General features: G+C 40.2%; 1 protein-coding gene across 4 annotated transcripts in view; it reads left to right on the forward strand.

The window, feature by feature from the left end:
• The window catches only part of SACS (sacsin molecular chaperone), a 290289-nt gene that overhangs the window by 189906 nt on the left and 73562 nt on the right, over positions 1-26821 (forward strand). For all 4 annotated transcript variants that reach the window (XM_053708508.1, XM_053708507.1, XM_053708510.1 and 1 more), the window contains one exon: positions 5617-5704. In XM_053708508.1, coding sequence (XP_053564483.1) covers positions 5617-5704 — 88 coding nt within the window. The remainder of the gene's footprint in view (positions 1-5616; positions 5705-26821) is intronic.

Genomic DNA, 26821 nt, shown 5'->3' on the forward strand with positions numbered 1-26821 from the left:
CAGCACTTTTTGGCAGCCATTGGCCTTCTAGCTACTGGTCATAGGCTATTTGGAGGGGGCTGCTGCTCCATGTTAATTTTAGTGATGTATAATATATGCTTCCTAAAGGATGGCACTCCATTTAAATATTTTTTCTTTGTTATGTATGACAAAGGCTAAAGCTTTCCCAAATGAGTTAATGGGATTTACACAGTATTCTAAAAATGGCCTGGCAAGGGTCCACAATCTAAATCTTCTTAGATTCTTGCACCTGGGCCCTGCGGTTTCTAGTTACGCCTCTGCTCCTAGACTTAGAAGAAATTTGTTAAGCCCTTTTCTGCAATGTGCTGTTACCCTGCACCACACTGGAGTTCAGGAAGAGAGAGGAAATTGAAGAGAGAGGAACATAGTAAATATGTACATTGAGATATAACGGAAAGGTGACACCTACAGGTAGAAATGAAAAGTGCAGGCACATATTTTATTTTAACTCCCACTGCTCCGTTCTTTCTGCAGACATGCTGCATTTTCTGTGATGAGATTGCAGCATGGTATGCCTTGGGGCTGCATGCTTACCCTACGCATACAATAAAACTATCAAAAAGTCACCAGCTTCACTGGTCTTTGAATATTCACAACTTCAGTTACAGTTTTTGCGAAAACCTAAGTTTCAAGATGGCGGTGCTCAGTATGAAGACACTGTGGTTTGCTAAGATACCTGTAAAATAGAAGGAAGAATGATTTTGTAGAGAGCTGAAGGCACAGGAGAAAATTATTAGCATGGCGAATAGCAGACATTACGTTGTTATTGTGCCCTGCAGTTTTTTGTCTCTTGAAGGTGAAATAGAGTGTGCTTTGATACAGAATATGTCAAGTTCAGATCGAGGTTTACAAAATATTTAAGATGAACATTAAATGCTAATCTGGTCTTAGCCAAGTGGCCTTTGCAATTAAGAATTATAAGAGTTTTCTTTCTAACGACATGGTAAGTCCACGGATCATCATCAATTACTGTTGGGAATATCACTCCTGGCCAGCAGGAGGAGGTAAAGAGCATCACAGCAAAGCTGTTAAATATCACTCCCCTACCCACAATCCCCCAGTCATTCTCTTTGCCTGTAGTGCAAAGAGGAGGTGAAGTTTAGATGTCTGATAAAAACTTTTCTTCAATCAAGATTTTATTATTTTTAAAGCAGGTTAAGCTTACTCTGATCTTTTCTGGGGTCTAGCCTTAGTCCACATCAGTCTCTTCAGTAGGGCAGTGGTGGCTTTTGAGCACTTGAGAACTTGTGGGGTACATTCCTCACTGCGTTTTCTCAAGATTTTGCTGCCCTATCCAGAAAGCCTGAGTAGGTTTACTCAGTCTTCTTCACAGGTCCATGTGAGGTGCTACTTCCTTTCAAATCAGGTGAGCTGTCCTGCTGCCGGACAGCACTTTCAGGTAAGTGCCATTTTAATTTCTTTGCAATGAAAATACTGGCACTTATTACACCTAAGAGCTGTATTACATTTATGGGGACTTTATTAAACCTTCGTGTATGTTTTTTTTTTTATTAAGGCAGTGTGGGCATTGAGACTGTGAGGAGTGGGATTCATGGTGGCTCAGTAATTATTTTACTTGGTAAAAACTTTTTACTGTTAGCCGTTTTTTTTGGCAGTTAAGGATCTGTAACCGCTAGGACCGCTCTGTGTCTAAAAAAGAAGAATGTCCTTGCTGATGCGGTTATGTTTTGGCGTGCTTTCAGTGCGACTGAAGTGAGCTGCACAGCTGTGACGTTGTAGTCGGCTTCTCCGACTTTTATTTTCACTACGCTGCTGTTATTTTAAGTCCGGATTGTCTCTGCTTTATGGGAAGTCACTCCGTGAACTACAGGACAGGTAGTCACCTCAGTAAAGTTACTGAGGCGTATAGGTAGCCTGAGGTTATTTAGTTTATTTCGTTAACGTTATTTACATTTAAAGACACAGTACACTTATTTTTTATTTTCAAATAAAGACATGTTTTTACTCTTTTTTTCTTATTTATTACACATTATGGATCAAGAGGCCTTTCAATCCAGTATCCCAGGCGAAGTAACTGCTTGTCAGTTATGTTTTGATGCTCAGGTGGAACCTTCAGTTCCTTTTTGTTCCTCATGCATTGAGAGAACTTTATAGAGATAAATATTTGACCATGAGCCACCATTATCCCAGACAAATGCTGTTCAGGTGTCTCCTGTAGCAGATATGGCGCAGATTTCTCCTCAAGCGTCCCATCTTTTTCAGTCTCCACATACTATACCCTGTGTTTCCTCTGGCAATCCTGTAGGATTTTCTCTCCAAGACATTGCTTCCCAGGTATCCCTTGCGGTATATGAAGTCTTGTCAGCTGTTCCCATGTTACAGGGAAAACGTAAAAGGACATTTAAAGAAACAGTCACTAAGGTTTCTGATCACGTTCTGGCTATTCAGACTGTCTCTTCCCATAAGCCTGAGGAAGAAGACATGTCGGTAGCGTCTGAGGGGGAAATCTCAGACTCAGACAGTGTAATTCCTTCTTCTGATTCTGAAGTGTTTTCCTTCAGATTTAAGCTATAACACCTTCGCTTATTACTTAAGGAGGTTTTAGTTACTTTGGATGACTCCGACACAACTATTGTAGTCAACCCTAAAAAATCTAGTAAATTGAACAAGTACTTTGATGTTTCCTCCCCGGTGGAGGTTTTTCCGGTTCCTGACTGTGCTATGGAGATTATTGCTAGAGAATGGGAAAGACCTGGTATTCCTTTTTCTCCTTTCTACTATTTTTAAGAAAATTTTTCCTATAGCAGAATCTATTAAGGAGTTGTGGCAGACAGTTCCTATAGTTGTTCTTTTAAGGATCCAATGTATAAAAAATTAGAGGCTTTATTAAAAAAGATTTATGTTCACCAGGGTTTACAATGGCAGCCTGCGGTGTGTATCGACACGGTTACCAGTGCTGTGGCTTACTGGTTTGATGTGTTGTCTGAATCTCTTCAAACGGATACTCCTCTTGAGGAGATCCAAGACAGGATTAAGGCTCTTAAGTTAGCCAATTCCTTCATTACAGATGCTTCATTACAGGTTATTAAACTGGGAGACAAAATTTCTGGTTTTGCAATCCTAGCCTGCAGAGCCTTGTGGTTGAAGTCCTGGTCTGCGGATGTATCATCTAAATCTAAGCTGATGGCTATTCCTTACAAGGGTAAGACCTTGTTTGGACTCGGTTTGACAGCAATTATTTCAGATATTACTGAAGGGAAGGGTTCTTTTCTTCCTCAAGATAAAAAAGAATAAGCAGAAAGGACGTCAGAATAATTTTCGTTCCTTTCGTACCTTTAAAGGAAAGTCTTCCTCCCCTTCCTCGAAGCAAGATCAAGCCAAGCCTTCCTGGAAGCCCAAACAGTCTCGGAATAAAGGAAAGCAATCTAAAAAGCCTTCAACTGATTCCAAGTCAGCATGAAGGGTTGGCCCCCGATCCGGGAGCGGATCTTTTAGGGGGCAGACTCTCTCTTTTTTCCCAGTCTTGGATAAGAGATGTACCGGATCCCTGGGCGGTGTCTCCCAGGGATATAAAATAGACTTAAAATTTTTCCTCCCAGAGGCAGGTTTCTCCTCTCCAGATTATCTGTAGACCAGATAAAAATAAAGGCATTCTTACATTGTGTAAAGTACCTTGCATTTCCCTTTCAGGAAAGGGGTCTGGGATTTTACTCAAATCTGTTCGTCGTTCCCAAAAAGGAGGGAACTTTTTGACCAATCCTAAACCTAAAATGTTTAAACAAGTTTCATCCTTCAAGATGGAGACTATACGCTCCATTTTTCCCTTGGTACAAGAGGGTCCGTTCATGACAACCATAGACCTAAAAGATGCATACCTTCATGTTCCCATTCACAGGGACCATCACAAGTTTCTGAGATTCGCCTTTTTGGACAATCATTTACAGTTCGTGGCCCTTCCATTCGGTCTTGCCACAGCTCTCAGAATTTTTTCAAAGGTTCTGGGGGCTCTTTTAGCTGTGCTTTGATCTCAGGGCATTGCAGTGGCACCTTATCTGGATGATATTCTGGTTCAGGCGCCATCTTTTCAACAAGCAGAATCTCATATGGAGATCTTGTTTTCTTTTCTTCAAACCCATGGATGGAAGGTGAATCCAGAATAAAGTTCTCTGGTTCCAGCTACAAGGGTTGTATTTTTGGGGACCATAATAGACTCCCTGTTAATGAAGATTTTTCTGACGGAGGTCAGAAAAAGAAAGATTTTCGACTCTTGTCTTGCCCTTCAGTCCTCTCCACGACTGTCAGTGGCTCAGTGTATGGAGGTAATCGGTCTGATGGTGGCTTCCATAGACATCATTCCGTTTTCTCGGTTCCATCTCAGACCTCTGCAGTTATGCATGCTCAGACAATGTAACAGGGACTATACGGACCTGTCTCAGCGTGTAGATCTAGATCAGGCGTCAATAGTCCCTCTTTCGTGGCAACTAAGAACTTTCGTCAGTCTTCTGCATTGTTTGTTTGCTTTTCTGGGAAACGCAAGGGTCAGAAAGCTACGGCTACTTCACTTTCCCTTTGGCTGAAGAGTGTTATACGCTTTGCATATGAGACTGCTGGACAGCAACCTACTGAGAAAATCACAGCTCATTCCACCAGGGCTGTTTCTTCTTCCTGGGCCTTTAAAAATGAAGCTTCTGTGGAACAGATTTGCAAGGCTGCAACTTGGTCATCTTTGCACACTTTTTCCAAATTCTATAAATTTGAGACTTTTGCCTCGGCTGAGGCTTCTTTTGGGAGAAAGGTTCTTCAAGCAGTGGTGCCTTCTGTTTAGGTTACCTATCTTGTCCCTCCCTTATCATCTGTGTCCTCTGGCTTGGGTATTGGTTCCCAACAGTAATTGATGATGATCCGTGGACTTACCGTGTCATTAGAAAGAAAACTAAATTTATGCTTACCTGATAAATGTATTTATTTCTTGACACAGTGAGTCCACAGCCTGCCCTGTATTCAGACAGTTTCTTTTTATATAACCTCTGCACCTTGTGTTACTTCCTTTCTCCTTTCCCTTTGGTCGAATGACTGGGGGATTGTGGGTAGGGGAGTGATATTTAACAGCTTTGCTGTGGTGCTCTTTGCCTCCTCCTGCTGGCCAGGAGTGATATTCCCAACAGTAATTGACGATGATCCGTGGACTCACCATGTCAAGAAATAAATACATTTATCAGGTAAGCTTAAATTTCGTTTTTTTTAAATCTGTTTAAAATGTGGTTGCATGAATTTATGTAATGCATTGTTATTGTAATTTGCTGTTATAATATCTTAAAATTTATAAATGCAATACAGGGATTAAATTATATTAAAAAAATCTATTTAGATGAAAGGAATCTTCAGACATAATGAATGAAATATAAATATATATTCTCAAGATCTTTTACATTTATTTAAATTAATATTGCAAGATGCGGAATATAAACAAATGGGGCTAGAGCTTACGTTAGTTGTCCAATTTTCACTTCTATTTTTAGCAAAAATATAGGGGAGAATGCAATGTAGGATTCTAATGTTAAAACATTACAATTATGTTAGAACTGGTTTTATTTATTTCGTTTTTAAATAATATTTTAATATGTTTTCTTCCAGCTATGTGATCGGACCAATATTGTAGACTTGGGTTCTTCAGACTCAAATATCTTTCTAAATCTTCAAGCAAAAGGACTGAAAGGAGGAGGTATTTTATTTATGATATAGCAATGTAACTGTATTAATTATATTGTACTTTATGGTTGCTATTGCAAGCTTTTTGCTGTGCAAAAGCATCCCTAAACAACTTGGCTATTTTTTTTGTTTCTTACCAGTAGCATTTCAGTCCATTAGAAGAGTTCTGTTAGTTGTCCTACCCATACAAAACAAAAAGTTATACTAAACACTGCTATCTTCTACTATGTAACATAAATATATAAAACATCAATGAGTCCAGAGAATCACTTCAGTCCTTAATACATTAAGGGAAAAAGTAACTTGTCCCAAGAAATACCTTCCGACATCCAATCTTGTGTCTGGTAAAGCATAAGTGGATCAACTCTTGTTTGTGTGTTAGATCCCCAAGACAATACCAACGTGTCTTCAAAACTGCAGCTCCTCAGAAATGTCCCATCACAGACTCATCCGAAAAAAAAACACTAAAAGAAATGGGCAAGAAGAAAGCAAGATACACGCATCTAAGTGCAGATTAAAAACAATATTTATTTACAAGAGTCCCTGTCCAAGAGAGCTACTCACAGGATATAAAATAACAGTGTGCATATATCAAAACAAATACACAGCAAACCCGTTCCAGCTTTCACAGGGCTGTATCCTCCTCTTCTCACAGGTGTGTGTGTGTGTCCGTGTACGGCTAAAATGCCGTGTTTAAGAAACAGTCTCAAATTACTAATAAGAACCCTAGTGCAGTGTCTGGAGTGGTATCACATAAAATATAAAATGTAAAAAAATCCCTCAGCTCACGTTGTAAAACAGCGTTTATGCTGTCACAGCTCTTATAGCCTCACAGGGAATGTTAAAAACAACAACACTCAACGTACGTTTTGTTCCAGCTCTGAACTTTTTCAAGAGTGATTAGACTGTCTCACTTCCAGCCTTTATAAAGGCGGAGACATGTCCTTACCTATTCTTAACTCTTTATATGCTGTCATACTAACATACAACTGCCTAGATATTTAAAGTGTTGAATCGTAGCACTGCATATTATTAGCATTATTTAACAATGTGGCAGCAATGTAACATAATATCTTTCAAATAAAATTTACATGACATAAAATAATATATAGTGTGATCCTTATGTACAATTTTCTCTACATCCAGACCTTAAATTACCATAATAAAAAACACAGTAAGAAACAATGTAAAAAGCAACAATACTAAAGGTCATACGACCTAACCTTATATACTAAATGCCTTTATAATGGTCCTTATGTACTATTATGCACCATCCAATATCAATTAACGGTATGGTGAATGTTTACTGTTATTATGTTATACCATAAAGATCTATTTCAAAACTCCTATTTCTATTATATTTGGGGCAGACATTATGTGCAATGTGCTGTATTAGAAGTACAGTACACACACACAGTAGAGTACACACAACTACTTCCAGGCTTCACACCAAAACAGGAAGAAAAAGCAAGCAGCCAGGGTCACGTTTAAAAAGTAAAAGATATATTGGAGACACGTTAAAATCAAGATGGCCAGTAGCTCTGTATTGGCAATCCGGGGTCAAAGAATGGCAACTGCAGACATGTTTCGTGTGGCTCCACCACACTTGATCACTGCAGTGTCTCCAATAAATATATCTTTTACTTTTTAAACGTGACCCCAGCGGCTTGCTTTTTCTTCCTGTTTTGGTGTGTACTCTAGATTGTTTGCGCACTGGACGGAGGCGCTCTTGCTGGGCTCCCATATTGGAGGAATTTAGGCGACGCTGAAGACACGCTGCTCGACAAACACGGACCCCCAGGATTGGTAAGCGCCACTGTTTCCTGTATTGTGCACATTACACTATCAAATATAGTTTGGCACTCTGTTTGTATTCTCATATAATACTATAATAATCTAATTGTATGTACATTTAAATTCAAGATAAAAAATAATAATAAAGATACAGAGAAAACAACCGATTGTCAAAAGGCATATCCTAAGTGGCTCTAATAATCCTATAGATACTGACATCTAGCTCATTAAACTCCTTTGCCTAAATTAGAACACATTCCCTAATCAGAATACAGAAGTTATGCTGTTTTAAAGATGGGTATACAGTATATAATCTATATCATGTGCCTAGATCTTGCTTTCCCTACTGTAAATAAAAGTTTTATGGGTCATATACAACGTGAATCATACAAGAAAAGACTGAATGTCCATTGTCATTTTGGTTGCAAGCAATCCAGTTGCTTTGTCTAGTATGTTTCACGTTGCCTCAGTTGGTGTCTCAAGCACTAGGGGCTACCCACTCTATAATTGTGATTTTCAAATCTTTAGGGTCCTTATTATGGGCCATTGCAAAATGTTGGGAAACACTATGTGTGTCAAGTCCTTTATCAATATTTGTTAGGTGTTCCCTAAATCTATACTTGATCTTCCTTTTAGTTTCTCCCAACATAGATTAAATTACATTGGCATTTTAGTTGATATACCACGTAGGTGCTCATACATGTGCACCTACTTTTGGAGGTATATTTCCTGGAACTGTCAAAATTGTTATGTTCCGCGTCAATGTGTGGGCACATTACACAGTCTTTCGTCTTACGTTTATATGTGCCTGAAGCGCCCCCCCTCCCATTCTGAAATTCCAACTTGAGATTTCTTTCTTAATTTAGTAGGGGCCAACATGTTTTTTCTGAATATTGCTTCTGGTCTTTCCCCAATAGACTGTTTCAGTATCGGATCCAGCAGAAGTACCTGCCAATGTTTTTCAATATATTTTTGATCTTTAGATGTTGGTTATTAAATTTAGTGATGAATTTAGGATTTGATTTTTCAATTGGAACTTTAGCTTTCTTATTAGTTTTCTTTCATGTAAGTGGCAAGAATCCATGAGCTAGTGACGTATGGGATATACATTCCTACCAGGAGGGGGCAAAGTTTCCAAAACCTCAAAATTCCTATAAATACACCTCCCACCACACACATACCTCAGTTTGACAAACTTTGCCTCCTATGGAGAAAGTGAAGCAAGTTGCGCTTGATTTCTTCTGTGCTAGGCGCATCTAAACATTCTTTAGCCCAATTCCTCTCAGAGTACAGTGTTTGTCAGAGGGATGAGAAGGGAGTATTGCCTTTTGATTTTATGGTTTCACCCATGGGAAATCTATTCAAAGGCTCTCTGTAATCAGTCGCAGGGATTCATCACCTGCCTCCCTGATATTTTTCAGTACTGGTTTGGCTGTCTGCTATATGTGAATGGGTGTCTTCTGGTAAGTATGTATCATTTTTTTTGAAGACACTCTCAGCTATGTTTGGTGCTTTATATTATATTGTAACATTTTAAATATATGTACAGGTGGCCCTCGGTTTACGACGGTTCAATTTGCGCCGTTTCAGAATAACACCCTTTTTTTTGCTATTGAAAACAATTGAGAGCTATTGAAAGCATTAGCACATGCATACATTAAAATAGCCAGTAGGTGGAGCTGTCCGCTTGTGTTGCAGCAAACATATGCAAAGAAAAGCAAGCCAGACATGATCAATGGATCAGCTTTCAAAGGAACAAGATCTAGCAGACACTTCCCTTAGCTGCAGACTCAATGCAGAGAACTGTTTGCAGAAAAAGGCAAGTAAAAAAACGTTTTTGTTCATTAAACTTAGTTTGATGAGGATACAGTCTGTTGTGTGATTAAACACAGGCAGGCTGAAATTAATCAGTGTATAACCAGACCTGAGCAATGGAGCCCTTTTTTAAGGAACAAGATCTAGCAGCCACTTCCCTTAGCTGCAGAAAAATGCAAGTAAGAAAACGTTTTTCTTCATTAAACTTAGTTTGATGATGATACAGTCTGTTGTGTGATTATTTTGTTTTTGTTCATTAAACTTAGATTGATGATGATACAGTCTGTGTTTGTGTGATAATTTTATTAGGTGCGGTTTAGCAAATGTTTTTGTTTATTAAACTTAGTTTGATGATAATAAAATCTATTTTATTAGGTTAATAATGCTGTTTCGCATTTAAAGTCTTCATTTCAAAGCTTTAAAAATAATGTATTAGGTGTTACTTATGTCAATTTTGAGAGGGGCCTGGAACCTAACTCCCTTACTTCCCATTGACTTACATTATAAACTGGGTTTCAATTTACAACGGTTTCGATTTACAACCATTCCTTCTGGAACCTAACCCCGGTGTAAACTGAGGGCTACCTGTATTTGCTTATATTTGCCATGAGTCAGGTCTATGTATATTTCTCTTTTCTGCAGACTATCAGTTTCAGTATGGAATTTATGTTTGGGAAGATTATTTAAATTTTTCTTACCAGGAGTTCCAGTTGTTTCAATTTGACTTTGTTTTCTAAAAGATTTTCGCGGGAAACTAGGCTCGCGAGGACGCAAAATGCTGTTCTTTATTTTATTATTTTTATTGGCGCGGAATTGTGTCTAGGGTGATGCAAGTCTCTTTATTTCCTGCATCTTTGTTGACGTTAGTTATTTTGTCACGAAGTTGCGCTTGTTATGACACAAGTTGAGTAATTTCCTGTGTTAGTTTGGGCGCCAAAATTTTTTTTCACCTCCTTTTGCATCATGCGTCATACTTGGCGCTAATTTATTTTTTGTATATTACACCTCTTTCTTTAATGCTTCTGGTTCTCGTTATATTTTTAAGAGCTATGATGCTTATTTTTTTGCATCTTACTTTAGCATAAGCATTTTTTCCCATTCCTGAAACTGCTATATGAGGAAATTTTATTTAAATGTTGTTTTTTTTTCTTTTTCACATTTTGCAAGATGTCAGTCTGATCCTGCCTCTGATGTTGCTGTAGAAACCATGCTGCCTGAACACAGTTCTACCAAAGCTAAGTGTGTCTGTTGTAAATTAACTGATGCTTTCTCTTGTTAGGTGTATCCAGTCCACGGATCATCCATTACTTGTGGGATATTCTCCTTCCCAACAGGAAGTTGCAAGAGGATCACCCACAGCAGAGCTGCTGTATAGCTCCTCCCCTAACTGCCATATCCAGTCATTCTCTTGCAAGCTCTCAACATAGCTGGAGGTAGTTAGAGGAAAGTGGTAAAATATAGTTAGTTTTTTCTTCAATCAAAAGTTTATTGTTTTTAAATGGTACCGGAGTGTACTATTTTATCTCAGGCAGCATTTAGAAGAAGAATCTGCCTGCGTTTTTCTATGATCTTAGCAGAAGTAACTAAGATCCACTGCTATTCTCACATATGTCTGAGGAGTGAGGTAACTTCAGAGGGAGAATGGCGTGCAGGGTATCCTGTAATAAGGTATGTGCAGTTAAGTTTTTCTAGGGATGGAATTTGCTAGAAAATGCTGCTGATACCGGATTAATGTAAGTTAAAGCCTAAATACAGTGATTTAATAGCGACTAGTATCAGGCTTGCTATCAGAGGTATATACTCTGATTAATGTGCAATATAAAACGTTTGCTGGCATGTTTAATCGTTTTTATATATGCTTTGGTGATAAAACTTATTGGGGCCTAGTTTTTTCCACATGGCTGGCTTTATTTTTGCCTAGAAAGAGTTTCCTGAGGCTTTCCACTGTTATAGTATAAAAGTTACAGTTGGTGCAGTTAAAATTACAAACTGTGACATTCAGCTTCCCTCAGCAGTCCCCTGCATGCTATAGGACATCTCTGAAGGGCTCAAAAGGCTTCAAAAGTAGGAGCTGTGGCAGTTTTTATGACTGTTTAAAAAACATATTTTTCGTTTTGTTAATCTGTTTTTTGTATTAAGGGGTTAATCATCCATTTGCAAGTGGGTGCAATGCTCTGCTAACTTGTTACATACACTGTAAAAATTTCGTTAGTTTAACTGCCTTTTTTCACTGTTATTTCAAATTTTGGCAAAATTTGTTTCTCTTAAAGGCACAGTAACGTTTTTTTTTTATATTGCTTGTTAACTTGATTTAAAGTTTTTTCCAAGCTTGCTAGTCTCATTGCTAGTCTGTATAAACATGTCTGACATAGAGGAAACTCCTTGTTCATTATGTTTAAAAGCCATGGTGGAACCCCGTAGGAGAATGTGTACTAAATGTATTGATTTCACTTTAAACAATAAAGATCAGCTGTTATCTTTAAAAGAATTATCACCAGAGGATTCTGACGAGGGGGAAGTTATGCCGACTAACTCTCCCCACGTGTCGGACCCTTTGACTCCCGCTCAAGGGACTCACGCTAAAATGGCGCCAAGTACATCAAAGACGCCCATAGCAATTACTTTGCAGGACATGGTGGCAATCATGGATAATACCCTGTCAGCGGTATTAGCCAGACTGCCTGAATTCAGAGGAAAGCGCGATAGCTCTGGGGTTAGACGTAATACAGAGCGCGCAGATGTTTTAAGGCCCATGTCTGATACTGCGTCACAATATGCAGAAGCTGAGGAAGAGCTTCAGTCTGGGGGTGACGTCTCTGACTCTGGGAAACCTGATTCAGATATGTCTACTTTTAAATTTAAGCTTGAGAACCTCCGGGTGTTGCTTGGAGAGGTTTTAGCTGCTCTGAATGACTGTGACACAATTGCAGTGCCAGAGAAATTGTGTAGACTGGATAAATACTACGCGGTGCCGGTGTGTACTGTCGTTTTTCCAATACCTAAAAGGTTTACCGAAATTATTACTAAGGAGTGGGACAGACCCGGTGTGCCGTTTTCCCCCCCTCCTATTTTTAGAAAAATGTTTCCAATAGACGCCACCACATGGGACTTATGGCAGACGGTCCCTAAGGTGGAGGGAGCAGTTTCTACTTTAGCAAAGCGTACCACTATCCCTGTCGAGGACAGTTGTGCTTTTTCAAATCCAATGGATAATAAATTAGAAGGTTACCTTAAGAAAATGTTTATTCAACAAGATTTTATCCTGCAGCCCCTTGCATGCATTGCTCCTGTCACTGCTGCTGCGGCGTTCTGGTTTGAGTCTCTGGAAGAGGCCTTTCAGACAGCTACTCCATTGACTGAAATACTTGACAAGCTTAGAACACTTAAGCTAGCTAATTCTTTTGTTTCTGATGCCATTGTTCATTTGACTAATCTAACGGCTAAGAATTCTGAATTCGCCATCCAGGCGCGTAGGGCGCTATGGCTTAAATCTTGGTCAGCTGACGTGACTTCAAAGTCTAAATTACTTAACATTCCCTTCAAGGGGCAGACCCTATTCGGGCCTGGTTTGAAGGAAATTATTGCTGACATTACTGGAGGTAAGGGTCATACCCTTCCTTAGGACAGGGCCAAATCAAGGGCCAAACAGTCTAATTTTCATGCCTTTCGAAACTTCAAGGCAGGTGCAGCATCAACTTCCTCTGCTACAAAACAAGAGGGAACTTTTGCGCAATCCAAGCCGGCCTGGAAATCTAACCAGGCCTGGAGCAAAGGCAAGCAGGCCAGAAAGCCTGCTGCTGCCTCTAAGACAGCATGAAGGAACGGCCCCTATCCGGCAACGGATCTAGTAGGGGGCAGACTTTCTCTCTTCGCCCAGGCGTGGGCAAGAGATGTTCAGGATCCCTGGGCGTTGGAGATCATATCTCAGGGATATCTTCTGGACTTCAAAGCTTCCCCCCCACAAGGGAGATTTCACCTTTCGAGATTATCTGTAAACCAGATAAAGAAAGAGGCATTCTTACGCTGTGTGCAAGACCTCCTAATAATGGGAGTGATCCAGCCAGTTCCACAGATGAAACAAGGACAGGGATTTTATTCAAATCTGTTTGTGGTTCCCCAAAAAGAGGGAACCTTCAGACCAATTTTGGATCTAAAGATCTTAAACAAATTCCTCAGAGTTCCATCGTTCAAAATGGAAACTATTCGGACAATACTACCTATGATCCAGGAGGGTCAGTACATGACCACAGTGGATTTGAAGGATGCTTACCTTCACATACCGATTCACAAAGATCATCATCGGTTCCTAAGGTTTGCCTTTCTAGACAGGCATTACCAGTTTGTGGCTCTTCCCTTCGGGTTAGCTACAGCCCCAAGAATTTTTACAAAGGTTCTGGGGTCTCTTCTGGCGGTCCTAAGACCACGGGGCATAGCAGTGGCCCCTTATCTAGACGACATCCTGATACAGGCGTCAAACTTCCAAATTGCCAAATCTCATACGGACATAGTGTTGGCATTTCTGAGGTCGCATGGGTGGAAAGTGAACGAGGGAAAGAGTTCTCTATCACCCCTCACAATGGTTTCCTTCCTAGGAACTCTGATAGATTCTGTAGAAATGAAAATTTACCTGACGGAGTCCAGGTTATCAAAGCTTCTAAATTCCTGCCGTGTTCTTCACTACATTCCGCGCCCTTCGGTGGCTCAGTGCATGGAAGTGATCGGCTTAATGGTAGCGGCGATGGACATAGTGCCATTTGCGCGCCTACATCTCAGACCGCTGCAATTATGCATGCTCAGTCAGTGGAATGGGGATTACACAGATTTGTCCCATCTGCTAAATCTGGATCAAGAGACCAGAGATTCTCTTCTCTGGTGGCTATCTCGGGTCCATCTGTCCAAAGGTATGACCTTTCGCAGGCCAGATTGGACAATTGTAACAACAGATGCCAGCCTTCTAGGTTGGGGTGCAGTCTGGAATTACCTGAAGGCTCAGGGATCGTGGACTCAGGAGGAGAAACTCCTCCCAATAAATATTCTGGAGTTAAGAGCAATATTCAATGCTCTTTTAGCTTGGCCTCAGTTAGCAACCCTGAGGTTCATCAGATTTCAGTCGGACAACATCACGACTGTGGCTTACATCAACCATCAAGGGGGGACCAGGAGCTCCCTAGCGATGTTAGAAGTCTCCAAGATAATTCACTGGGCAGAGACTCACTCTTGCCATCTATCAGCGATCCATATCCCAGGTGTAGAGAACTGGGAGGCGGATTTTCTAAGTCGTCAGACTTTTCATCCGGGGGAGTGGGAACTCCATCCAGAGGTGTTTGCTCAATTGGTTCATCGTTGGGGCACACCAGAATTGGATCTCATGGCGTCTCGCCAGAACGCCAAGCTTCCTTGTTACGGATCCAGGTCCAGGGACCCAGAAGCGACGCTGATAGATGCTCTAGCAGCACCGTGGTTCTTCAACCTGGCTTATGTCTTTCCACCGTTTCCTCTGCTCCCTCGACTGATTGCCAAAATCAAACAGGAGAGAGCATCGGTGATCTTGATCGCGCCTGCGTGGCCACGCAGGACCTGGTATGCAGACCTGGTGGACATGTCATCCTTTCCACCTTGGCCTCTGCCTCTGAGACAAGACCTTCTACTACAAGGTCCTTTCAATCATCCAAATCTAATTTCTCTGAGACTGACTGCCTGGAGATTGAACGCTTGATTTTATCAAGGCGTGGCTTCTCCGAGTCAGTCATTGATACCTTAATACAGGCACGAAAGCCTGTAACCAGGAAAATCTACCATAAGATATGGCGCAAATATCTTCATTAGTGTGAATCCAAGAATTACTAATGGAGTAAGGTTAGGATTCCTAGGATATTGTCCTTTCTCCAAGAGGGTTTGGATAAAGGATTATCAGCTAGTTCTTTAAAGGGACAGATTTCTGCTCTGTCTATCCTTTTGCACAAGCGTCTGGCAGAGGTTCCAGACGTCCAGGCATTTTGTCAGGCTTTGGTTAGAATTAAGCCTGTGTTTAAACCTGTTGCTCCTCCATGGAGCTTAAACTTGGTTCTTAAGGTTCTTCAAGGAGTTCCGTTTGAACCCCTTCATTCCATTGATATCAAACTTTTATCTTGGAAAGTTCTGTTTTTGATGGATATTTCCTCGGCTCGTAGAGTCTCTGAGTTATCAGCTTTACAATGTGATTCTCCTTATCTGATTTTCCATACAGATAAAGTAGTTCTGCGTACAAAACCTGGGTTTTTACCTAAGGTAGTTTCCAACAAGAATATCAATCAAGAGATTGTTGTTCCATCATTGTGTCCTAATCCTTCTTCAAAGAAGGAACGTCTTTTACATAATTTGGACGTAGTCCGCGCTTTAAAGTTTTACTTACAAGCGACTAAAGATTTTCGTCAAACATCTTCCCTGTTTGTTGTTTACTCTGGACAGAGGAGAGGTCAAAAGGCTTTGGCAACCTCTCTTTCTTTTTGGCTTCGGAGCGTAATACGCTTAGCCTATGAGACTGCTGGACAGCAGCCCCCTGAAAGGATTACAGCTCATTCTACTAGAGCTGTGGCTTCCACCTGGGCCTTTAAAAATGAGGCTTCTGTTGAACAGATTTGCAAAGCGGCGACTTGGTCTTCGCTTCATACCTTTTCAAAATTTTACAAATTTGATACTTTTGCTTCTTCGGAGGCTATTTTTGGGAGAAAGGTTCTACAGGCAGTGGTCCCTTCCGTTTAAGTACCTGCCTTGTCCCTCCCTTCATCCGTGTACTTTAGCTTTGGTATTGGTATCCCACAAGTAATGGATGATCTGTGGACTGGATACACCTAACAAGAGAAAACATAATTTATGCTTACCTGATAAATGTATTTCTCTTGTGGTGTATCCAGTCCACGGCCCGCCCTGTCCTTTTAAGGCAGGTCTAAATTTTAAACTACAGTCACCACTGCACCCTATGGTTTCTCCTTTCTCGGCTAGTTTCGGTCGAATGACTGGATATGGCAGTTAGGGGAGGAGCTATATAGCAGCTCTGCTGTGGGTGATCCTCTTGCAACTAATGGATGATCCATGGACTGGATACACCACAAGAGAAATAAATTTATCAGGTAAGCATAAATTATGTTTTTTCTTCAGCCCAACTATGTGGCATCTGTCATGACAAGCTTTTGCATGCTGACAAAGTTTCTATTACTAATACATCGTCTGTTGTTCCGTTAACGTCTAATGTACCTGATATTCCTGCAGATGTAAAGAATTATATTGCTGCAGCTATAGATAAGGCTATGTCTGCTATTCCGCCTTCAAATAAATGTAAAAGGTCTTTTAAGACCTCATAATTCTGATGAACTTTTTATTGACCGACAGCATACTGAAATACCTTTGCTGATGAGGATTCCTCTGGTTCAGAGGATCCTGAATCAGATTCTGAAATTGACAAATCTTTTTATCTGTTTAAGATTGATTATATTCGTTCTTTGTTGAAGGAAGTTCTGGTTACTTTGGGTATTGAAGAGTCTAGTCCTCTTGATAACAAAGCCAGTAAACATTTAAATTCTGTTTTGAAACCTCCTAAGGTTGCACCTGAGGTTTTTCCTATTCCAGATGCTGTTTCTGATATGATTACTAAGAAATGGTCTAAGCCTGGTTCTTCTTTTTATCCTTCTTCTAGGTTCAAGTAGTCGTATCCTTTACCTGTGGCTAATTTAGAGTTTTGGGAAAAAGTCCCTAAGATTAATGGGGCTATTTCCACTCTTGCCAAACTTACTACTATCCCTATGGAAGATAGTACTTTAAGATCCTTTAGATAGAAAGATTGAATCTTATCTAAGAAAAGCTTATTTACATTCTGGTTATATTCTTAGACCTGCCATTTCTATGGCTAATGTGGCTGCTGCTTCAACTTTTTGGTTTGACAGTTTAGCTCGTCTGGTAGAAGATACTGATTTACCTAGCATTATACTTTGGCTTCAACATGCTAATCATTTAATTTGTGATGCTATATTTGACATTATTAAGTTCAATGTTGAATCGATGTCTTTAGCTATTTTAGCCAGAAGAGCTTTATGGCTTAAATCTTGGAATGCTGACATGGTGTCTAAATATGTCTGCAAATACTTTGAAAGGACAAATCTCTGCCCTTTCTGTCTTATTTCATAGAAAGATTGCTAAACTTCCTGATATTCACTGTTTTGTTCAGGCTTTGGTTCATATCAAACCTGTTATTAAGTGTATTTTCTCCTCCTTGGAGCCTCAATTTAGTTTTAAGGATTTTGCAGGTTCCTCCTTTTGAGCCTATACATTCTTTGGATATTAAACTACTTTCTTGGAAAGTATTATTTCTCTTGGCTATATCTTCTGCTAGAAGAGTTTCTGAGTTGTCGGCTCTCTCTTGTGAGTCTCCTTATCTGATTTTCCATCAAGATAAAGCTGTTTTGCAGACTTTGCTTAAATTTCTGCCTAAAGTTGTGAATTCTAACAACATTAGTAGGGAAATTGTTGTTCCTTCCTTGTGTCCTAATCCTAAGAATTCTCTTGAGAAATCTCTACATTGTTTGCATGTGGTAAGAGCTTTGAAATACTATGTTGAGGCTACTAAGGATTTCAGAAAGACTTCTAGTCTATTTGTTATTTTTTCTGGTTCCAGGAAAGGTCAGAAAGCCTCTGCCATCTTGGTTGAAACTTTTGATTCACAAGGCTTATTTGGAGGTGGGGCAGTCTCCACCACAGAGAATTGCAGCTCATTCTACTAGATCAGTTGCCACTTCTTGGGCTTTCAAGAATGGAGCTTCAGTTGATCAGATTTGCAAAGCAGCAACTTTGTCTTCTTTGCATACATTTACTAAATTTTACCATTTTGATGTGTTTGCTTCTTCAGAAGCAGTCTTTGATAGAAAAGTTCTTCAGGCAGCTGTCTCAGTTTGATTCCTTTGCTTATGATTTGAGTTTTTTGAAATTTAAGAAAACTTAATTATTATTTGGATTTCATTTTTTCAGCGGAAATAGCTGTTTTAATTTTATCCCTCCCTCTCTAGTGACTCTGTGGATTTCCACATATTGGGTATTACATACCATACGTCACTAGCTAATGGACTCTTGCCATTTACATGAAAGAAAACATAATTTATGTAAGAACTTACCTTATAAATTAATTTCTATCATAGTGGCAAGCTGTTAAGTATCACTCCCCTTCACACAAACCCCAGTCATTCTCTTTGCCTTGGTGCATGGAGAAGGTGACGTTTTGGTGTCTGAAGAAAATTGGATTTCTTATCTGCAAGCAAGTTTTAAAGATTGGGTCTAGCTGTACTCCACGTTAGTCTCTTCAGTAGGGCAGTGGTGGCATTAAAGAAGTTAGGAACTTGTAAGGTGGGCCTTGCTGCGTTTCCCTAACATTTTGCTGCCCTAATATAGAAAGCCAAATTAGGTTTACTCTCTTCTCTCTTTTCGACAGGTCTCTGTGAGGAACAGTGTCCTCAAATACCTTGTGGACTGTCTACATGACGGACAGCGGATTTGGCAGGTAAGTGCCTTTTCTTCCAGGTTGGGAGATTATACACTAAAAAGATTAGCCCCGCGTTTTCAATTGGGACTTAGATAATCCTGGGGTCAGGATTTACCTGGCACAAGGCAGGCACTAAAATGCATGTGTGAGACCTAGTGACAAACCCGGTTTGGTGATCTAAGGGTTAATGTGTACTTGTGGGCTGAATTATCTGGAGACCATTCCTACTTTGACTGTGAAGTATGGTCAGGATGTTAAAAATTGTATTTTGAGGACTCTGCATATGATGGGTATTGGTTGGTCTGCAACGGTCATTAGCGTTGCTTAAGAGACCTTGATAAATTGTTTATCGGTGTTTTGCCTTTTCTTGCACTGTGTAGTTTCAGTGGGAGGTGTTTTGTTCTGGTCGGAAGGCCGGAACTTGTTTTCGCGCCTTCCTGTGGTGCAGGGAGCTTCATGTCTAGAGGGGCTGCACAGAATTGAAAAGTACTGCTGTGCATTGCCAGCAGAGTAGCCGTTTTCAGCTAATTTCTTCGACATCGTATCTGGGAGTAGGCAGGCGCCTCAGTCGAGAATTGCCTGGGGCCGATATTTTGGAGTGCAGCTCGCTCTATTTAAATCCTTTTTTTCTTTCTCTCTAATGGGCAATACTCTAGCTGAAGGCTGCAGAATTTTTTGTTGACACAAAATAACAAATCAATTGCTCTATATCGTTAGCGTGTATACTTAAAGACATATTTTATTTTTTCAGAAATAATTGTTGGTTTCTAACCATGTCTGATTCGGAGCAGGGATCTGCTCAACTGAATTTATGCCTGTTATGTTTAGAAGCACAAATTGCTTCCCCCATGCAATTTTTGTTCCTCATGTGTTAAGAAAACGTTACAAAATAAAGATATGTTTTTTGGTACTTAGCCCAAGGTCTCTCAGGATGATGCTGTTCAGGTATTACCACAGCCCTCTCCTGCTTCCTCCCAAGCCTCAATGGTGTCACATGCAGTGCCCTGCGGTTCCTTTATGACTCCTGGGGGAGTATAATTGAAAGCAGAAATTGCTGCTCAGGTTTCTTCAGCAGTATCTGCGGCTTTAGCTTCCTTCCCAATGTTAAGGGGAAAGCGCAAGAGGAAACTTAAAGATTCAGATAATAAGGTTTCTGACTCCAGCAATGCTTCTCAAATGGCTCTTCCTCTTAAATCTGATGAGGACAATTCATCTGGAGCTTCTGAGGGTGAAATTTCATATTTGGACAGTGTAATTCCTTCATCTGAAGCGGATGTAGTATCTTTCAGATTTATGCTTGAATACCTTTGTGTACTGTTAATGGAGGTTTTGGCTACTCTGGACGACTCAGACACCCCTGTAGTCTTCCATCCTAAAAAATCCAGTAAACTTAATAGTTACTTTGATGTTCCTTCCTCCAAGGAGGTTTTTCTGGTGGCAGACCGTGCTTTAGAGATTATTACTCAGGAATGGGAGAAACCAAGGGTTTCCATTTCCCCGTCTCCTATTTTCAAGAAGATGTTTCCGGTTGAAGATTCTATAAAGGAGCCATGGCACACAGTACCTAAGGTAGAAGGGGCCATTTCTACTTTGGCTAAGAGAACTACTATTCCTTTTGAGGATAGCTGCTCTTTTAAAGACCCTATGGACAAAAAACTGGAGGCTTATTTGAAGAAAATATATGGTCATATAGGCCTCCAATGGCAACCTGTGGTGTGTATTGTCACTGTGACAAATAAGGCATCCTACTGGTTCAACGTCTTGCCTGATTCTCTTCAAGTAGAAACTTCTTTTGGTGAGATCCAAGACAGAATTAAGGCTCTTAAGCTAGCTAATTCCTTTATTTCTGATGCTATTCTGCAGGTTGTTCGACTGGGAGCAAAGGCTTCTAGTTTCGCTGTTCTAGCCCGTTGGGCATTGTGGTTGAAGTCTTGGTCGGTGGATGTTTCCTCTAAGGTCAAGCTTCTGATGATTTCTTACAAGGGTAAAACCTTGTTTGGACCTGGTCTGACAGAGATAATTTCTGATAATACAGGTGGGGAAGGGTCTTTCCTACCGCAGGATAAGAAGAATAGAACTAAAGGACGCCAAAATAATTTTCGTTCCTTTCGTAGCTTCAGAGGAAAGTCGTCTCCTTCTTCTTCCAAGCAGGAGCAGTCCAAGTCTTCTTGGAGACCCAATTAGTCTTGGAACAAGGGGAAACAATCTAAGAAACCCATAGCTGACCCCAAATCAGCATGAAGGGTTTGCCCCCGATCCGGGCTCGGATCAGGTGGGGGCAGACTTTCTCAGTTTTCTCAAGCTTGGATATGAGATGTCCCAGATCCCTGGGCTGTGGACAAAGTATCTCAGGGTAACAAATTTGAATTCAAAACCTTTCCTCCCAGGGGCAGGTTTCACCTCTCAAGATTATCTGTAGACCAGACAAGAAGATAGGCATTCTTGAAATGTGTTCAAGACCTTTCGTCTCTGGGAGTGATAGTGACCGTTCCCGTAGAGGAACAGGGTCTAGGTTTCTATTCAAACCTGTTTGTGGTTCCCAAAAAGGAGGGAACTTTCCGACCTATTCTTTTTTTAAATTCTTTATTTATTTAGCGCCAACAGAGGGTACAGCTTATCAATCATACAGTTAACATCTCGCAGGGCATTAAATTGGCAGAATAAACATAAATATATATGCTTTTAAAAATATAGTAGCAACACATGCACAAAGCCAACTATATTAAATTTCTTGTAACCCAGCTGTTGGAATTTTCTATTGAAAATATACAATTCACTATATAATATTTCATAATAAAAATAAGTCACGGAAATCAACTAATCCTATAGAGAGAGCAGCACACAACAAGAAAAGAGAGGGGGGAAAAAGGGAGTGGCGGAAAAGGGGGCCAAGGAGGGGAGTATTGGGGTAATAGGCTGAAAGAGTCGGAGTTGGTACCCTAGTTAGGGGAGTCTTAATTCCTATGAGCCTAGCCAACTGTTAGTTAGGTGTTCAGCATGAATATTCATTTGGACATAGACAGAGTTTATTAATGGTTTAATTAATTGAATTTGCACCGCCTCAGGAAGAGTACGAACAAATCCAGTCCATTAAGTATGCAGCCAGTTGTGTGTCAGTCATATTCTGTAATATATATTGATCTGCCAAGCATTGTGTGGTCACAGCCTGTTTGAGTATTGAGAACTTTGGAGCTCACTGATTTTTCCAGGTTCTAAGTATAAGGTTTACATACCAGAAAAATTACTGTATTAATTAGCCAATATTTTTTATATATACCCTGGAACTTAGCTAGCAAGAAGACATCCTGTGCTCGGATGGAGAAATCTAGTGCTGATACTGAATGTATCCAATGATTAATTTTTCCCCAAAATTGGGCGAAAATTGGGCGATTTTAGGACACTCCCAGAAACAATGGAAGATGTCTGCAGAGCAGGCCCTGCATCTTGAACAATAAATGTTTGATTTGTACCATCTAGTTAGATCGCTTGGTGTTAAATAGGCCATATAAATCAATTTTAAATGTGACTCCCGCCAAGGCGTCAAGACCCAAGCCTTATCTATTAATCTAAGACTGTCTGCTATATCCTATGAAGTAATATTTAAAAATACCTTATCCATTTTTTTTGCCTAGTACCTCTACGCAAAAGAAATCGCTTAGAAAGTTAGTTATTGATAACAAGGGTAGATACTGGCATGCTTTATATCAAATGTATACAATTCTTTATATGGCCTGAAAACCCAAACTGTTCTAACATAAAAAAAGATGGACCCAGCTAATGTGGTCAAAAGCTTTCTCCGCATCGATCGTTAATAGCGCATAATCCATTAGGTTCCTGGCCTCCAAATATTTACATTTATTCCAGAGAAAGTCTAGAGTCAACATTACTTTTCGCATATTTTTCACTGGATTCCTGCCTGCCATAAAGCCTGTTTGAGCCTCGTGTATTATATTGCCTAAGTAGCCTTTCAGTCTTTTTTGCTATAATAGAAGATAACAGTTTATAATCAAAGTTCAATAGAGAGATTAGTCTATATCAGGTGGGAAGTTCTGGGTCTTTGTTTTTTAGGAATCAAAGTGATATTTGAGGCCGCAAATTACGGTGAGCATCTGGTATTGTCAGAGAAATAAAGGTTAAATAATTTATGCAATACAGGGGATATCTGATCCTGCAGAATTTTGTAGAATTCTAAGGGGAGTAAATCTGGGCCTGCTGCTTTCTTTGTCTTTGCGGTCTTCATACCATCAAAAATCTACTGGAGAGAGATGGGTCTACTTAAATCTGTCATTATTTCTTGCGCGAGGTTCGGTATCCTGATGTTCTTCCAAAATAGTTCTTTCTTTACCTGATCTACCTCCTCAGCTTTATATAGGTCTTGGAAAAAACTGTGAAACACTTTTTCAATATCTATACTATCTGTAAATCTGTTTTACAGATAGCCATAATAATATTTCTGGATGTTGGTTTAGTGATCCTAGCAAGGAATTTCGCAGATCTACCCAGGTGGCCCCTGTATATAGCTCTCTGTCTAAGGTCCTCCAGAGCCATTTTTTGCTTAATTAAAATGTCTCTTTGGGACTTAGCGTTCATATAGTTCCCCCATAGCACCTTAGTTGGATTAGATATATAAGCGTTATATGAGTTTTTAACTTGATTGTAAAATTGTATTTCTCTTTACTTGTTTTTTTTTTTTTTTAAGTGTACACAGGTAGGCTTTAGTTTCACCCCGCAACACCGCTTTAGCCGACTCCCAAAAGATCTCTGTTTTCTCTAGGTATGCAGAGTTAAAATTAAAATAGTCTCTCCATCTATCCCTTAACCAGTTTTCAAAATTGGTGTTGTTACCTAGGTATCTGGGAAAGGAAATTTGATTTATACTGTCCATTTGGGATGGTCGTACGCTTAACTCCAATAAAATAATGGCGTGATCTGAGGTCACTATAACTTTAATATCTGACTTGGGATCTAGACTAAATAGAGTCTGAGATCAAAAACATATCAATCCTTGACAGTGATTGATAGCCTTTGGATATGCATGTATAGGATCTAAGATCCAGATTTTGAGTACGCCATATATCGATAAGTCCTAGCTGGGCGGAGAATTTCTGTAAGATACGCACCTTCTTATCTTTCTTTATTATCAGGGTTTTATTTAACCCCTTAACGACCGACGACATGCAGGGTACGTCCTCTAAAAAAATACAGTTAACGACCGAGAACATACCCTGTACGCCGTCGGTCTGGAAAGCGGTGGAAGCGATCTTGCTCGCTTCCAGTCGCTTTCCGGTTATCGATATCAAGGCATCCCTGCAATAACCTTCCTTGGCCATCCGATGCAGAGAGAGCCACTCTGTGGCCCTCTCTGCACCGGACATCGATAGCCGGTATCGTTCGTGGGTGGGAGCCGGTCTGGGAGGCGGGTGGCGGCCATCAATGCATCTGATGATGCAAGAGGGGGGCGGGATCGCCGGGGGCGTGCATGGGGGGCGAGCGCGTGCACGGGGAGGGAGCAGGTGGGAACCGCTACACTACAGAATTTTTTTTGTGAAAAGTGGGAAAAATGGGGGAGAGGCAAGCTGACAAAAAAAATATTTAAATGATTAGGCAGGGGGTGGGCGGTTGGTCTGTGCGGGGGGGGGGAAGCTACACTACAGAAAAAAATAAAAATACATTTTTTTTTTTTTTTGCAAACTGGGTACTGGCAGACAACTGCCAGTACCCAAAATGGCTCCCAATAAGGCAGAGGGGTGAGGGTTAGAGAGCAGTTTGGGGGGGGGGGATCAGGAAGGTTGGGGGCTAAGGGGGGATCCTGCACATCAGCATATGTAAATATGCTAAAAAAATAATTAAAAAATACCTTTTTTTTTTAGTACTGGAAGCCTTAAGATGGCGGGGACAATTGTGGGGTGGGGGAGGGAAGAGAGCTGTTTGGGAGGGATCAGGGGGTGTGATGTGTCAGGTGGGAGGCTGATCTCTACACTAAAGCTAAAATTAACCCTGCAAGCTCCCTACAAGCTACCTAATTAACCCCTTCACTACTAGACATAATACACGTGTGATGTGCAGCGGCATTTAGCGGCCTTCTAATTACCAAAAAGCAATGCCAAAGTCATATATGTCTGCTATTTCTGAACAAAGGGGATCCCAGAAAAGCATTTACAACCATTTGTGCCATGATTGCACAAGCTGTTTGTAAATAATTTCAGTGAGAAACCTAAAGTTTGTGAAAAAGTGAACAATTTTTTTTATTTGATCGCATTTGGCGGTGAAATGGTGGCATGAAATATTCCAAAATGGGCCTAGATCAATACTTTAGGTTGTCTACTACACTACACTAAAGCAAAAATTAACCCTACAAGCTCCCTGATTAACCCCTTTACTGCTGGGCATAATACACGTGTGGTGTGCAGCGGCATTTAGCGGCCTTCTAATTACCAAAGAGCAACGCCAAATCCATATATGTCTGCTATTTCGGAACAAAGGGGATCCCAGAAAAAGCATTTACAACCATTTATGCCATAATTGCACAAGCTGTTTGTAAATAATTTCAGTGAGAAACCTAAAATTGTAAAAAAAAAAATTATGCTTTTTTTATTTGATCGCATTTGGCGGTGAAATGGTGGCATGAAATATACCAAAATGGGCCTAGATCAATACTTTGGGATGTCTTCTAAAAAAAATTATATACATGTCATGGAATATTCAGGGATTCCTGAAAGATATCAGTGTTCCAATGTAACTAGCGTTAATTTTGAAAAGAAGTGGTTTGGAAATAGCAAAGTGCTACTTGTATTTATTGCCCTATAACTTGCAAAAAAAAGCAAATAACATGTTAACATTGGGTATTTCTAAACTCAGGACAAAAATTAGAAACTATTTAGCATGGGTATTTTTTGGTGGTTGTAGATGTGTAACAGATTTTGGGGGTCAAAGTTAGAAAAAGTGTGTTTCCTCATATTTTGTATTTTTTTTATAGCAAATTATAAGATATGATGAAAATAATGGTATCTTTAGAAAGTCCATTTAATGGCGAGAAAAACGGTATATACTATGTGTGGGTACAGTAAATGAGTAAGAGGAAAATTACAGCTAAACACAAACACAGCAAAAATGTAAAAATAGCCTTGGCCCCAAATGGACAGAAAATGGAAAAGTGCTGTGGTCATTAAGGGGTTAATCTATCTAAATTAGGAGTTGCGATTAAATTCATATTGCCTAAAACTATTAGATTCTTGCTAATGTATTTATGGAGTTTAAGCGTCAGATCGTCCCAAAAGACTAGGGTCATATCCACAATGTTTGGACCATATATATTGCATAGAAGTTTATTATTGATTATAATCTCTAGAATTTGATATCTTCCATTAGTATCAACCTCACTGGCCTCAATTTTATAGAGTAACTGTTTGTTTAAAAGAATGGCTACCCACTTTCCGACCTATTCTGGACCTGATATGTCTCAACAAGTTTCTCAGAGTTCTGTCCTTCAAAATGGAAACTATCCGTTCCATTTTTCCTCTAGTTCAAGAGCGTCAGTTTATGACGACCATAGACCTGAAGGATGCGTATCTTCATGTTCCTAAACACAAGGATCATCATAAGTTCCTGAGATACGCCTTTCTGGACAAACCCTTCCAGTTTGTGGCTCTTCCATTTGGCCTAGCTACAGCTCCCAGAATTTTCTCACCGTCAGTGGCCCAATGTATGGAGGTAATTGGTCTGATGGTCGCTTCCATGGATATCGTTACCTTTCCTCGGTTCCATTTGAGGGTTCTGCAGTTATGCATGCTCAGGCAATGCAAAAGAGACCATTCGGATCTGTCTCAGAGGATAGATCTAGATCAGTCGACAGGAGACTCTCTCTTGTGGTGGTTTTCTCAGGAGCATCTGTCTCAGGGAACATGCTTTTGGAGACCTTCCTGGGTGATTGTGACCACGGACGCCAGCCTGCTGTGCTGGGGAGCAGTCTGGGACTCGTTAAAGGCACAGGGACTCTGGACTCGGGAGGAATCTGCT

The sequence above is a fragment of the Bombina bombina genome, chromosome 3 (assembly GCF_027579735.1).
Source record: "Bombina bombina isolate aBomBom1 chromosome 3, aBomBom1.pri, whole genome shotgun sequence".
NCBI lineage: Eukaryota > Metazoa > Chordata > Amphibia > Anura > Bombinatoridae > Bombina > Bombina bombina.